We start from the raw sequence: 16,260 nt of genomic DNA on the forward strand, positions 1-16,260 counted from the left end.
ATTTTCGAACATTCCATGGACTCTGGATCAGTTCCTACAGATTGGAGGGTAGCTAATGTAACACCACTTTTTAAAAAAGGAGGGAAGAGAAAAAACAGGGAATTATAGACCCGTTAGCCTGATATCGGTAGTGGGGAAAATGTTGGAATCAATTATTAAAGATGTAATAGCAGCGCATTTGGAAAGCAGTGACAGGATCAGTCCAAGTCAGCATGGATTTATGAAAGGGAAATCATGCTTGACAAATCTTCTAGAATTTTGTGAGGATGTAACTAGTAGAGTGGACAAGGGAAAACCAGTGGATATGGTGTATTTGGACTTTCAAAAGGCTTTTGACAGGAACCACACAAGAGATTAGAGTGCAAAATCAAGGCACATGGTATTGGGGGTAATGTATTGACGTGGATAGAGAACTGGTTGGCAGACAGGAAGCAGAGAGTGGAATAAACGGGTCCTTTTCAGAATGACAGGCAGTGACTAGTGGGGTACTGCAAGGTTCAGTGTTGGGACCGCAGCTATTTACAATATATATTAATAATTTAGACAAAGGAATTGAATGCAATATCTCCAAGTTTGCCGATGACACTAAGCTGTTGGCAGTGTGAGCTGTGAGCAGGATGCTAAGAGGCTGCAGGATGACTTGGACAGGTTAGCTGAATGGGCAAATGCAGTATAATGTGGATAAATGTGAGGTTATCCATTTTGGTGACAAAAACAGGAGGCAGATTATTATCTGAATGGTGACAGATTAGTAAAAGGGGATGTGCAACGAGACTTGAGTGTCATGGTACATCAGTCATTGAAAGTAGGCATACAGGTACAGCAGGCAGTAAAGAAAGCAAATGGCATGTTGGCCTTCATAGCAAGAGGATTTGAGTACAGGAGCAGGGAGATCTTACTACAGTTGTACAGGGCCTTGGTGAGACCACACCTTGAGTATTGTGTGCAGTTTTGGTCTCCTAATCTGAGGAAGGACATTCTTGCTATTAAGGGAGTGCAGCGAAGGTTCACCAGACTGATTCCCGGGATGACAGGACTGACATATGAAGAAAGACTGGATCGACTAGGCTTATATTCACTGGAATTTAGAAGAATGCGAGGGGATCTCATAGAAGCATTTAAAACTATGACGGGATTGGACGGGTTAGATGCAGGAAGAATGTTCCCGATGTTGGGGAAGTCCAGAACCAGGGGTCACAGTCTAAGGATAAGGGGTAAGCCATTTAGGACCGAGATGAGGAGAAACTTTTTCACCCAGAGAGTGGTGAACCTGTGGAATTCTCTACCACAGAAAGTTGTTGAGTCCAGTTCGTTGGACATATTCAAAAGGGAGTTAGATGTGGCCCTTACGGCTAAAGGGATCAGGGGGTATGGAGAGAAAGCAGGAGTGAGGTACTGAAGTTGCATGATCAGCCATGATCTTATTGAATGGTGGTGCAGGCTCTACGGGCCGAATGGCCTACTGCACTTATTTTCTATGTTTATGCTTCTATTACAGCACTGCTTGTGGGCCAGGAGGAGCAGGGGTGTTTCCTCCAGGCCCAACAAGCTGCTCCATAAGTGCACACCACTAACCCTGCTGGAATATGTCCAACCCCACCACCTCCCCGATCTCAACCCTAGCCCACCATCTTTCCTGGCAACCTCCCCCAGGATCTTTTACCTTCCCCAAAGCCAGTGATCACCGACTCAGCAATGACTCTATGCCCCTCCCCCGATCACTGCCCCTCAACCACATTCTGCCCCCGAACACCGCCCCTCCCCCTCAACCACATTCTGCCCCCGAACACCGCCCCTCCCCCTCAACCACACTCTATCCCCGATCATTGCTCCCCCTGCAACCACACTCTACCCCCCGATCACTGCCTCACCCCTAACCACATTTTACCCCCGATCATCGCTCCCCCTGCAACCACACTCTACCCCCCGATCACCGCCCCTCCCCAACCACACTCTACCCCCCGATCACTGCCTCACCCCTAACCACATTTTACCCCCGATCATCGCTCCCCCTGCAACCACACTCTACCCCCCGATCACCGCCCCTCCCCAACCACACTCTACCCCCCGATCACCGCCCCTCCCCAACCACACTCTACCCCCCGATCACCGCCCCTCCCCAACCACACTCTACCCCCCGATCACCGAGCCCCCCAACCACACTCTACCCCCAATCACCGACCTCCCCCAACCACTCTACCCCCCGATCACCGAGCCCCCCAACCACACTCTACCCCCAATCACCGAGCCCCCCAACCACACTCTACCCCCCGATCACCGACTCCCCAACCACACTCTACCCCCCGATCACCGAGTCCCCCAACCACACTCTACCCCCAATCACCGAGCCCCCCAACCACACTCTACCCCCCCCCGATCACCGACTCCCCAACCACACTCTACCCTACCCCCCCCCCCCCCCCCCCCCCCCCCATCACTGACAACCCCGCCCCCAAACATAATCTACACACCCTTCGAATGCACCTGGGGTAAAAACAAAATTGCACATGGCCTGTAATTAAAACCTCAACATTTGGGGAAACTCACACCTCCGAGATTCCCGACTATATCTCCTCTCTCACCCTGCTCCGAAACAACCCACCCCAGTAAATATTGGGGCCAAAGAGGTGGAGTGGAAAGTGACAGATAAAAGGTCAAGGGTTGAGCTGCGTTACGAGTTTTACAATGTATTTTCATGGAGTACAAGAGTAAATAGTAAATTGACACAACACTTAGCTCGGCCGCAGTCGGAGTGCTGTACGCAGTTTTGAGTCCAAGCATTATGGAAAGGATATTAAAGTCCTGGTGACTGGAGAGGGCAGATTCACTTGGATGATGCCAGGCAGGGATGGCAAGCTGTGATTATCAGGAGAGCATTAAACCGGGGAACATTACATCTCTGAGCTCCCGAACTGTTAAAGGCTGCGCTCAGGATAGGATTAGCTGATCTCGGGAAACCCCTGCCAAAAAAAAAGGAGGGTTGGGAACTCTACATAAAAGGGCAGGAGTTCACATACGCTCATGCACTTTCAGGTGTATAAAGAGAGGCAGGCATGCTCGAGCAAACGATCAATTTGAACAACACTTAGCTCGGCCACAGTCCGGAGTGCTGTGCGCAGTTTTCAGTGCAACCATTATAGAAAGGACATTAAAGTCCTGCCAGGGGCTGGATTCTCCCTGTGTTGCCGCCGCGGTTCACGCCCCGGAGAGGCGGTAATGGCAGAGGAAATGCTTTCCGGGCGGGCGGCCAGCATCCAGCGCCCCGTTCCAGCAAATTAGTTGCCGTTTTGTGGGGGTGGAGGGGGAGCACCGCCCGGGAGCGTCGAGCCGGTGTGCAACATCACCGTCTTCAACTGCGCTTTGAAATTTGTTGTGTGCTGACCCTATAGCAGCCTGTACCGCCGTGATGGGACCTGGAAAACCAGAGCTGTCCTGGTGGCAGTGAGTGATGGAATTGGTGAATGAGGCAAGTTTGATTGTTTTGTTCAGTTTTATTTTTGCGAGGTAACTTATTGTAGGGTGTTTAGAAACATAGAGAAATATAGAAAATAGGTGCAGGTGTAGGCCATTCGGCCCTTCGAGCCTGCACCGCTATTCAGTATGATCATGGCTGATCATGCAACTTCAGTACCCCACTCCCGCCTTCTCTCCATACCCCCTGATCCCTTTAGCTGTAAGGGCCACATTTAACTCCTTCTTGAATATATCCAATGAACTGGATTCAACAACTTTCTGTGGCAGTGAATTCCACATGTTCACCACTCTCTGGGTGAAAAGGTTTCTCCTCATCTCAGTCCTATATGGCTTACGCCTTATCTTTAGACTATGTCCCCTGGTTCTGGATTTCCCCAACATCAGGAACATTCATCCTGCATCTAACCTGTCCAGTCCCGTCAGAATTTTAAGGTGTTTTTAGTCATGAACTTTTTTTGCTCCGAGGCCAGCTCTTTAGCTCAAGATTTTCAGTTACTCAGTCGGCCTCATGCCCTACGAGAGGTGTACAACACCTCCCTTAGCGCTCCACCCTACGCTCAGGGCCCAGCTGATTAATTTTGCTGACTGAAACGCAAAGTTTTCTTGGGCGCTATAATCACTGCCCCGCAATGACCTCAACCGGAAACCCAGCCCAGAGTAGTGCAGAGCGCAGAGCCACTTCGATAATGCCAGGGATGCTAACTTTTGGCTATTGGTAATAAAATTAAAACCCATGAGATTAAAGGTACTAAATTGGCCAAGGAACAGAAAGCAGAGAGTAGTGGTGACCGGTTGTTTTTCAGACTGGGGGGGAAGTTTACTGTGGTGTTCCTCAGGGGTCGATATTAAGACCACAGCTCCTTTTGATATATAATAATGACCTGGACTTGGATGTACAGAGCATGATTTCAAAGTTTGCAGATGAGATGAAACCTCAGAAACATAGTTAACAGTGAGGAAGATGGTAACAGACTTCAGGAGGACATCGTCAGACTGGTGAAGTGGGCAGACACATGGCAGGTGAAATTTAACACCAAGATGTGTGAAGTAATGGATTTTGGTAGGAAGAATGAAGAGAGACATTTTGAACTAAATGATCCATTTTTAAAGAGGGTGCGGGAACATGGAGACATGGGGGTGTAAGTCTTTGAAAGTGACAGGACAAGTTGAGAAGGCTGTTAAAAAGCACACGGTATCCTGGGCTTTATTAATAGAGGCACAGAGTACAAAAGCAAGGAAGCTATGCTAAACCTTTATAAACCACTAGTTAGGCCCCAGCTGGAGTAGTGTGTCCAATTCTGGGCACCACACTTTAGGAAGGATGTCAAGGCCTTGGAGAGGGAGCAGAGGAGATTTACTGGAAATGGTGGATGCAGAGAGGATGTTTCCAATGGTGGGGGAGACTAGAACTAGAGGGCATGATCTTAGAATAAGGGACGCCCATTTAAAACAGAGATGAGGAGAAATTTCTTCTCTCAGAGGGTTGATAATCTGTGGAACTCGCTGCCTCAGGAAGCTGGGACATTGAATAAATTTAAGACAGAAATAGACAGTTTCCTAAACGACAAGGGGATAAGGGGTTATGGGGAGCGGGCAGGGAAGTGGAGCTGAGTCCATGATCGGATCAGCCATGATCTTATTAAATGGCGGAGCAGGCTCGACTCCTATTTCTTACGTTCTTATGTTCTTATTTTCCAGGGATGAGGGACTTCAGTTACGTGGATAGACTGGAGAAACTGGGGTAGTTCTCATCAGAGCAGGGAAGGTTATGGGGAGATTTAATAGAGGTTTTCAAAATCCTGCATGGTTTTGATCGGGTAAATAAGAAGAAACTATTTCCAGTGGCAGAAGGGTCAGTAACCAGAGGGGCACAGATTTAAGGTGATTGGCAAAAGAACCAGAGGCGACATGAGGAAACATTTTTATTACACTGCGAGTTGTGATCTGGAACGCACTGCCTGAAGGGGGGTGGAGGCAGATTCAATAGCAACATTCTAAAGGGGGTTGGATACATACTTAAATGTAATACATTTGCAGGGCTATGGGTTAAGAGCAGGGGAGTAGGACTAATTGGAAAGCTCTATCAAAGAGCCGGCACAGACCTGATAGACTGAACGGCCTCCTTCTTTGCCGTATGATTCTATGGTTCTATGATTACGGGAGACTTGAGATACTCTGGCCTCACTGTAACCAAACCCTCCCTGAGGGAAACTAATGGGACCAGATTTTACACTCCGATTTTACTGTGCATTAAAGTCAACAGAATGCAAAGTTGGGCAGGTGTGTCAAAGAGTTGGCCAGACTGATCACATCAGCTTCCTGCCAGGTGGGTTATGTTCAAACTTCCCCTGGGACTATGTCCACCAGAGCAGAGAAGGCCAAGAGGAAATGTAATAGAAGTGTTAAAAATGGTGGAGGGTTTTGTTTAAGTGAATAGGGTAGGACTATTTCCTTTGATTCAGTGATTGTTGCATGTTTTGAAACAGGGAATGGTTGAGCCAGAGACCATTTGATTTGAAGGTAGAAGTGGAGAGGTATTTGAAGCAGAGGGAGATACAGGGCTATGGGGTGAGAGGGGCAGTGGGATTGCTTTTGGATTGCTCCAGCAAAGAGTTAGCACAGACACAATGGGCCCAATGACCTCTTTGCTGTCTTCTCTTCTCCGGCCGTTCCCAAGAATCGAGGATGACTTGCTTCCAAACTAAAATGAGTTCTAAGGTGACTGATGAGACCAATACAGGACCTACAGTCTCTGTCCCAGGTGCGGTAGATGTTGGAGGGATGGGTGGGTGGGGTGCTTGGGTTGCCGTGCGCTCCTTCCGCTGTTTGTACTTGGCTTCCATGTGCTCCCGGCGAAGAGACTCAAAGTGTTCGGTGCCTTACATAAGAACATAAGAAATAGGAGCAGAAGTAGGCCATACGGCCCCTCGAGCCTGCTCCACCATTTAATACGATCATGGCTGATCCGATCTTGGACTCAGGTCCACTTCCCTGCCCGCTCCCCATAGCCCCTTATCGTTTAAGAAACTGTCTATCACTGTCTTAAATTTATTCAATGACCCAGCTTTCACAGCTCTCTGGGGCAGAGAATTCTACAGATTTACAACCCTCAGAAAAAATTCCTCCTCATCCCAGTTTTAAATGGGCAGCCCCTTATTGTAAGATTATGCCCTCTAGTTCTAGTCTCTCCTCTCAGTGGCCTTCTCGAATGCTTCTCCTCCACTTTGAGCTGTCTTGGACCAGGAATTCCCAAGAGTCGGTGGGGATGTTACATTTTTTTCAAGGCTACATCTTTGCTGTAACCGTCTGTGGTAACACATTATCATACAAGATAGAATACTGTTTTACTAGTATTTAAAGAGCTTTTTAGTACTACCTTTCTCATTCAGATGCTGACTGCCCTGCTATTCTTTGTTTGTTTTTACTATATGCTTTGTTTTAAACTTTCCCTGCCCCCAAGCGAGAGAACAACGGGGTTAGCGTTTTGTGTGGGACCAAATTATTAATGCCCCAAACATTAACCGGACTTACTCTTTTTTCGATGCTAACTGACCTGTCTGTAGAAATTTCTATTCCTTCGTGGAAAAATAAAAGAATCGTTGCATCCCGGTTGCAAGAATAAAACCACATTGTCTCACCTTTCACCCATCTTTCACTACTGACACACCTCCTAACTGAACAGGATAATGGGCTGCTCTGGACTGCAGCCATGATTTCGGTGCTATAGCTATGGTTGTTTGTGTCAGCATGCAGGCAGCATCATATATGCTTTGGTTCATGGCATGGTACATGAAAGGTCCACTATAAATGCAAGTTCTCTTAATAGCACTACTATCAGTGGAACTTGTGCACATAATCTAGACTGGCACTCCACTGTATGGAGGTAACACATTGTTTGGGAGAAGTGGCTGCCTTCAGAGGAGCTATTAAACTTGGGGTCCTATCTCAGGTATTTGAGAAGGAACTTTAAGCACAGATCACCAGAGATCAGTTCAGAGCAGCCGATTGGCTGAAAGGGTTGGACAATCGAAATGATGTCCCATTTCAGGTCCTGAGCTGACCTCCCATTTTACGGAGATCAGCTCAACGCTGATCGCAAACGTTCCTCCCAGCGGAAATCTTTATTCACTTCTCTCCTCAGCTGTGTTGACCTCTGCTTGTCCGTATGTAGAGGGAAGCAATACAACCACAGAAATGATCTTTATCGTTTCTAGCCTGCACATTCAAATAACACAATAACTTTTTTTTAAAACCACCATTTGCATTTATTTAATGAATACACTGTTTTTCTTTACTTTTAGAAGGTAAAAGGATGGAAAAGCTGAGCACCATATGTGACGTCAGAATTGAAATCTCTAGCTTTCAAATTGGCAACGGTCCAGGAAAATGCACTATTACTGTGAAAATCTGAACACTGCGTTCAATGATCACTTTTCTCCCTTTTGTTGTTTTTGTAGTTTTTGATGACTTCTTTTAAATGTGTCCTCCAAGATGAGGCCGGTCAGATAACAACTTGTATTTATATAGCGCCTTTAACGTAGTCCCATGGTGCTTCACAGGAGCATTATCAAACAAAATTTGGCACTGGGCCACAAAAGAAAGACTTGCATTTATATAGCCCCTTTCATGACCACTGGACGTCTCAAAGTACTTCACAGCCAATGAAGTACTGTTGTAATGTGGGGAACGCGGCAGCCAACTTACACACAGCAAGTTCCCACAAACAGCAATGTGATAATGACCAGATAATCTGTTTTTGTGATGTTGATTGAGGGATAAATATTGCCCAGGACACCAGGGATAACTCCCCTGCTCTTCTTCAAAATAGTGCCATGGAATCTTTTACATCCACCTGAGAGAGCAGACACTATGGTTGAACATCTCATCTGAAAGATGAAACCTCTAACAGCACTCGCTCAGCCTAGATTTTTTGTGCTCAAGTTCCTGGAGTGGGATTTGAACCCACAACCTTCTGAGTCAGAGGCAAGAGTGCTACCCGCTAAGCTACAGTGATACTAGGGCAAATAAATAAAAGCTTGGTCAAAGAGGTAGGTTTTAAGGAGAGTCTGAAAGGTGGAAAGAGGGGTAGCGAGGTGGAGAGGTTTAAGGAAAAATGTCAGCGTTTAGGCCTTGGCAGCTGAATGCGCAGAATTAAAAAGGAGCGCAGACATCGAGGGGTTGTGGGGCTGGAGGAGATTATAGAGATAGGGAGGGTCAAGGCCACAGAGGGATTTGAAAACAAGGATGAGAAATTTTTAAATCGAGGTGTTGCTTAACCGGGAGTCAGTGAGCACAGGGGTGATGGGTGAGCGGGACTAGGTGCGAATTAGGACACGGGCAGCCGAGTTTTGGCTGACCTCAAATTTATGGAGGGTGGAAGATGGGGGGGCTGGCCAGGAGTGCATTTGAATAGTCAAGTCTAGAGGTAACATGGGTGAATGATTCAGCAGCAGATGAGCTGAGGCGGGGGTGGAGACGGACGATATTACGGAGGTGGAAATAGGCGGTCTTAGTGATGGCACGGATATATGGTCAGAAGCTCATCTCAGGGTCAAAATATAACACCAAGGTTGCAAACAGTCTGGTTAAGCCTCGGAGAGTCACCAGGGAGAGGGATGGAGCCGGTGGCTGGGGAACAGAGTTTGGAGCGGGGACCGAAGACAATGGCTTCAGTCTTCCCACTATTTAGTTGGAGGAAACTTCTGCTTCTCCAGTATAGCATCTGAGAAATGATGCAGCTACCCATTGTGAGGTTTATACTAGCTGTATGAAATACACCCAATCAAGTAAAGAAGCACCTTGAGTCATTTTACTATTTTAAAGGCACAATATAAATACATTGTTGTTGTTGAATAAACCTTTGACTGCTCAGTCCCATTAATGCGCCTTAAACTGAATCTAAGAAGAGGACTGAACTGGAATCATAGAAACATACTGCACAGAAGGAGGCTGTTCAGCCCAATGTACCTGTGCCAGCTCCTTGAAAGACCACTTTAGTTTCACTATCCTGCTCTTTCCCCAGAGCCTTGCAATTTTCCTCTTCAAGTGCTTATCCAATTCCCTTTTGAAAGTTCCTATTGACTCTCCTTCCACCACCCCTTCAGGCAATAGTTAACTTAGTTTAACTGATTTTATTCCCCTCACCAACATTGCTCCCTTTAATTTTTTTGGGGTGCGTGGCCCCTTTAAGGGGCTGCGGGTCCATTCAAATTCCCGCTCTAGTGCGGTTTTTCCTATTGCAAAGCCGGCAATTGGCCTGCGTGGGAGCTCCCGATAACTGCGTGGGTCACAGCTTAAAGGGAACATTGCTCATGGAATAAGCTTCACCCAGTTAGGTGCCAGTTTGTGTATGCTGTTTTGTGCTCTGCACTTGTGCCTTGAAGGAACTGGTTTGAGACGGGCAAAATTAGTTTCACAAGGGATGCTTGCAACCATCAGAGAATGAGATCCTATCAGTTTAGGCTAGTTTCAAAATATAAAAACAGAAGAAATAGGAGCAGGAGTAGGCCATTCGGCCCCTCGAGCCTTCTCCGCCATTCAATAAGATCATCGCTGATCTTCGACCTCAACTCCACTTCCCTGCACTGCCCCACCCAGTCCGACACGTAAAAGTACTAACTCACTGCATTACATAATACCAGAGATTTTTTTTTTTCCTAAGTGCTTTCAACAAAACATTTAATTAAGAAACATTGAAGCAAAACAAACTCAAGTCACGGGCCAAACATTGCAGATTCAACCTAGTGTCAGCCGTAGCTCGGTGAGTAGCACTCTCGCCTCTGAGTCAGAAGGCTGTGGGCTCAGGTCCCACTCCAGAGACGTGCACACAAAATCTAAGCAGACACGACAATGCAATATTGAGAGAGGTGGAAAAGATCCCATGGCATTGTATAAGAAGTAGGAACAGGAGTAGGCCATGCGGCCCCTCGAGCCTGCTCCGCCATTCAATAAGATCACGGCTGATCTTCAACCTCAACTCCACTTTCCCGCCCGATCTCCATATCCCTTGATTCCACTAGAATCCAAAAATCTATCTATCTCAGCCTTGAATATACTCAATACTCAACATCCACAGTTCCTTTGGAGTCGAGAATTCCAAAGATTTATTACGCTCTGAAAGAAAATTCCTCCTCATCTCGGTCTTAATAGGCCGACCCCTTATCTTGAAACTATGCCCGCTAGTTCCAGACTCTCCAGCCAGGGGAAACAACCTCCCAACATCTACCCTGTCAATCCCCTTCAGAATCTTGTGTTTCAATCAGCTCATCTCTCATTCTGCTACACTCCAGAGAGTATAGGCCCATTCTACGCAATCTCTCCTCATAGGACAGCCCTCTCATCCCAGGGATCAATCCAGTGACTCTTCATTGCAACACCCTCTAAGGCAAGTATGGCCTTCCTTAGATAAGGAGACCAAAACTGTGCACAGTACTCCAGGGGTGGTTTCACCAAAAACAAATTCAGGTCACGAGATTAAGGCCCGGGAATTTGTGCTCGTTGTTATTACCCCTTTGAAACTGACCGCAAATCCTAACGCGGAAATCCTGAAGTTGCGGTCTGTCATTCACTGCTCCGACACTGCCTGTGCTGTGATTCCCCCTACCTCCCTGCCCCGCCCCCGCCACAGAGCTGGCAATCAGTGAAATCCGTGAAATGAAAACTTCGGCTTTCCTGCAGAAATATTGCTGTTAAATATCCCATTAAATATTAGACCTTGTTGGATTAGGTGTAACTGGGGTTTTAACAATGCATAGAAACATAGAAAATAGGTGCAGGAGTAGGCCATTCGGTCCTTCGAGCCTGCACCACCATTCAATATGATCATGGCTGATCATGCAACTTCAGTACCCCATTACTGCTTTCTCCCCATACCCCTTGATCCCTTTAGCTGCAAGGGCAACATCTAATTCCCTTTTGACTATATCGAACGAACTGGCCTCAACAACTTTCTGTGGTAGAGAATTCCACAGATTCACAATTCTCTGAGTGAAGAAGTTTCTCCTCATCTCGGTCCTAAATGGCTTACCCCTTATCCTTAGACTGTGACCCCTGGTTCTGGACTTCCCCAAAATCGAGAACATTCTTCCTGCATCTAACCTGTCCAATCCCGTCAGAATTTTCGACATTTCTATGAGATCCCCTCTCATTCTTCTAAATTCCAGTGAATATAAGCCGAGTCGATCCAATCTTTCTTCATAGGTCAGTCCTGCCATCCCGGGAATCAGTCTGGTGAACCTTCTCTGCACTCCCTCAATAGCATCCTCTTCACAGCTCACACTGCCAACCAGCTTAGTGTCATCTGCAAACTTGGACATATGACCTTCAATTTCTTCATTAATGTACATTGTAAACAGCTGGGGTCCCAGCACTGAACCCTGCGGTACCCCACTAGTCACTGCCTGCCATTCTGAAAAGGACCTGTTTATTCCTACTCTTTGCTTCCTGTCTGCCAACCAGTTCTCTATCCACGTCAATATATTACCCCCAATACCATGTGCTTTAATTCTGCACACTAATCTCTTGTGTGGGACCTTGTCAAAAGGCTTTTGAAAGTCCAAATACACCACATCCACTGGTTCTCCCCTGTCCACTCTACTAGTTACATCCTCAAAAAACTCTAGACTGCTAAAGATATGTTACAGCCATTAAAAACTGATTTTAATTTTACCGAGTGTCAAATTTCTCCATAATGATGAAAATTTTTAAGAAACTTTACAAAAAATATTTTTATATATTTTTTTTAAACATGTGTTCATATTTATTGCAGGTTTACCTTTTCCCCATTGTGAGACCTCCAATCTTTGTTTTGCTCTCTAACATTTTTTTTAAAAATCTGAATAAAAGCAGCTTCTTCACCTCCTGGTTCACCGTCTGCGAGAATCCTGAAATGTGATTGGCTGCTTAGACAGCTTGTTGACAGCTCGCACTAGGGATTCCCCACTACTCGACACTGATCTGACTTACCGTGCCACAGAGATCGCGAGAACTTTGCGGACAGCATTCTTCAGAGCTAGCTCCTTCGATTTGCCACTGATCACAGATTCCGGGCCCAAATATTGTAGATTCAACCCGGTGTCAGCCGTGGCTCAATGGATAGCACTCTCGCCTCGGAGTCAGAAGGTTGCGAGTCCCACTCTAGAGACTTGAGCACAAAAATCTAAGCACACTCCAGTGCAGTATCGAGAGAACATAGAATCATAGAATGGTTACAGCACAGAAGGAGGCCATTCGGCCCATCAAGTCCCCCTGTGCCGCCTCTCTGCAAGAACATTTCAGCTAGTCCCACCCCACCAGCCCTTTCCCCATTGTCCTGCAATTTTTTTTTCCGTCAGCTACTTATCCAATTCCCTTTAGAAAGCCGTGATTGAATCTGCCTCCACCACCCTTTCAGACAGTGCATTCCAGATCCTAACCACTGAAATTTCCTCATGTCGCCTTTGGTTCTTCTGCCAATCACCTGAAATCTGTGTCCTCTGGTTCTCGACCCTTCCGCCAATGGGAACAGTTTATCTCTACCTACTCTGCCTAGACGCCTCATGATTTTGAACACCTCTATCAAATCTCCTCTCAACCTTCTCTGCTCTAGGAGGAACAAGGAGATGTAAAAGATTCTATTTGCAGGAGAGTTCTCCTGGTGGCCTGGCCAACATTCTTCACTCAATCAACACCTAAACTGCATGATCATTTCATTGCTGTTTGTGGGAGCTTGTTGTGTGCAAATTGGCTGCTGCGTTTCCTACATTACAAAAGTGATTAAACTTTAAAAGTACTTCATTGGCTGTAAAGAGCTTCGGAACATCCTGCGGTCATGAAAGGCGCTACATAAATGCAAATGACCAACATTTACTTCCTTCCATGAGAGTTATGTATTTTGTTGACTGACTTTCCCTTTGATTTTCCAAAGTGCTTGTGTTATGCTGGGGGTGCGCATATGACCCCATAACACACATCAGACCGAATTTTGAGTGCACCTAATGTCAGCAAATGCTAACAGTGGCATCAGTACAGCGACGCTTTCTGAATGTATTTTATCGAGCATGACTTTGCCTCACTCTAAAAAGTGAACGGAGGTTTATAGTGTCACGATATCATTTTACAAAAAAAAAAAATGCATGACTATCACCACCTTTCTCCTGAAAACAAAACTCCTTCTGTGGAAACCAAACACTTTCAATTAGAAACTGGGCCTCGTGTACAAAGCCTTCAGTCAAAGACGTTTGGAAATTTCACTCTACTAATTGCGCTGTGGAGTATGGGTGTGCCAATGTTTTAACCCGTTCGTATGGAGTTGCTGCGCTCGCTGCCTTAACAGAAGTGCTCAACCTGTTTAAACTGAATGGGTTCACACCTCCGTTGGAATAGCTCGAACAGTAATTCCATGTGAATGTCCATACTCGAATATTGTGCAACCATGTTGAATTCTGTGACGTCACAGGTAGACAATTGGGACAAATGCCAGGAATGTGGCATCCCTGCTCGGTTCAGCCTTGCATAGAATGACTTCTTTGTCCACAGAATTGAACTGAGGGCCATCTGCCAAATCAAGGCAGGCGAGGAGCTGACGGTGTCGTACGTGGACTTCCTGAACCTAAGTGCGGACAGGCGCGAGCAGCTCAAAAAGCAGTATTACTTTGACTGTACCTGTGAGCACTGCACGAAAGGAATCAAAGATGACCTGATGCAGGCCGTGAAGGAGGAAGATGGCAAAAAGGTAAGTCAGCAGGAATCCTCCATCCCTTTGTTACCTCTGGACTTGACTACTCCAGCACCTCGCCGGCCTCCCACTCTCTACTCTATCTAAACTTGAGGTCATCCAAAACTCGTCAGCCCCTGTCCTAACTCGCACCAATCACCCATCACCCCTGTACTCGCTGACCTACATTGGCTCCCGGTTAAGCGACGCCTTGATTTCAAAATTTTCATCCTGGTTTTCAAATCCATCTGTGGCCTCACCCCTCCCTATCTCTGTAATCTGCTCCAGCCCCACAACTCCCAACATCTCTGCACTCCTCTAATTCTGCTCTCTTTAGCATCACTGATTATAAATCGCTCAACCATTGGTGGCCGTACCTTCTGTTGCCTAGGCCCCAAGCTTTGGAATTCCATGCCTAAACCTCTCCACCTCTCTTTCCTCTTTAAGACGTTCCTTAAAACCTCCCTCTTTGACCAAGCTTTTGTTCATCTGCCGTAATTTCTTCTTATACGGCTCGGTGTCAAATTTATTTGTCTTCTCTTATAACACTCCTGTGAAGCACCTTGGGACATTTCACTACCTTAAAGGCGCTATATAAATATAAATTGTTGTTGTTGAATAGCGACCCTCTGCCCTTGTCCTTAATGAGAGGGTCCTTCCCGTGGCACAGTGGAGGTCAGTGCATTATCCAGTTTAAGAAGCTATCAGATGATCTTAGAGAAGGAAACTTCTGTCCTCACACGGTTTGGCCATCATGTGACTCCGGTACCACACCAATGTGGTTGACTTTTAACTGCCCTCTGAAGTGGCTGAGAAAACCACTCAGATATATCAAACAGCTCCAAGGAATAACAAGGATTGCAACAGTTTAAGACAGCGGCATATCACCACGTTCACAATGAGTGACAGGTATTCAATGCCAATCTTCCCAGTGACGCACTCATCCCAAGAACGGAGTACTAAATAATAGAGTCCCCTCATTTTGATTTTACTTTTAAAGTGGCTAGCACACCCAACTCCCCCCAATCCCAGCACATCCAACTCCCCCCAATCCCAGCACATCCAACTCCCCCCAATCCCATAAGAACATAAGAAATAGGAGCAGGAGTAGGCCACCTGGCCCCTCGAGCCTGCTCCGCCATTCAATAAGATCATGGCTGATCTGATCATGGACTCAGCTCCACTTCCCTACTTGCTCCCCATAACCTTTTACTCCCTTATCGCTCAAAAATCTGTCTATCTCCGCCTTAAATATATTCAGTGACTCAGCCTCCACAGCTCTCTGGGGCAGAGAATTTCACAGATTTACAACCCTCCAAGAGAAGAAATTCCTCCTCATCTCAGTTCTAAATGGGCAGCCCCTTATTCTAAGACGATGTCCCCTATGAGTGGAAATATCCTCTCTGCATCCACCTTGTCGAGCCCCCTCATTATCTTATGTTTCAATCCCAGCACATTCAACCCTCCTTAATCCATAATGGTGATATGATGGATTGTAACTGGCACCAATTGGCTCTGCCCAATTACAATCCCAACCTATCCTGGTGAGAGTGTTGACAGGGACAGCAAAAACGACCCATGTGAAACAAAGGGACACGAATCAATATTCCCTCCTGTTATTTCCCCCCTGCTGGGCCCAGTAAATTCACAGTGCTGAACCTTTCCCAGCGACAGCGCTGGTGAGCGGCCTGGTCTGGACCTGTGGCCGTGCACCTTCATGGGAACATTGAAGGCAATGCTGTTAGAAACATAGAAACATAGAAAATAGGTGCAGGAGTAGGCCATTCGGCCCTTCGAGCCTACACCGCCATTCAATGAGTTCATGGCTGAACATGCAACTTCCGTACCCCATTCCTGCTTTCTCGCCATACCCCTTGATCCCCCTAGTAGTAAGGACTTCATCTAACTCCTTTTTGAATATATTTAGTGAATTGGCCTCAACAACTTTCTGTGGTAGAGAATTCCACAGGTTCACCACTCTCTGGGTGAAGAAGTTTCTCCTCATCTCGGTCCTAAATGGCTTACCCCTTATCCTTAGACCCCTGGTTCTGGACTTCCCCAACATTGGGAACATTCTTCCTGCATCTAACCTG

At 46.5% G+C, this 16,260-nt stretch overlaps 1 protein-coding gene across 2 annotated transcripts in view; it reads left to right on the top strand.

Annotated features, from left to right (window-relative positions):
• LOC139229685 (histone-lysine N-methyltransferase Smyd1-like) overlaps positions 1–16,260 on the top strand; it is a 71,706-nt gene that overhangs the window by 38,297 nt on the left and 17,149 nt on the right. For both annotated transcript variants that reach the window (XM_070861207.1, XM_070861214.1), the window contains one exon: positions 13,990–14,185. In XM_070861207.1, the coding sequence (XP_070717308.1) occupies positions 13,990–14,185 (196 nt within the window). The remainder of the gene's footprint in view (positions 1–13,989; positions 14,186–16,260) is intronic.

The sequence above is a fragment of the Pristiophorus japonicus genome, chromosome 2, assembly GCF_044704955.1.
Source record: "Pristiophorus japonicus isolate sPriJap1 chromosome 2, sPriJap1.hap1, whole genome shotgun sequence".
Classification (NCBI taxonomy): Eukaryota; Metazoa; Chordata; class Chondrichthyes; family Pristiophoridae; genus Pristiophorus; species Pristiophorus japonicus.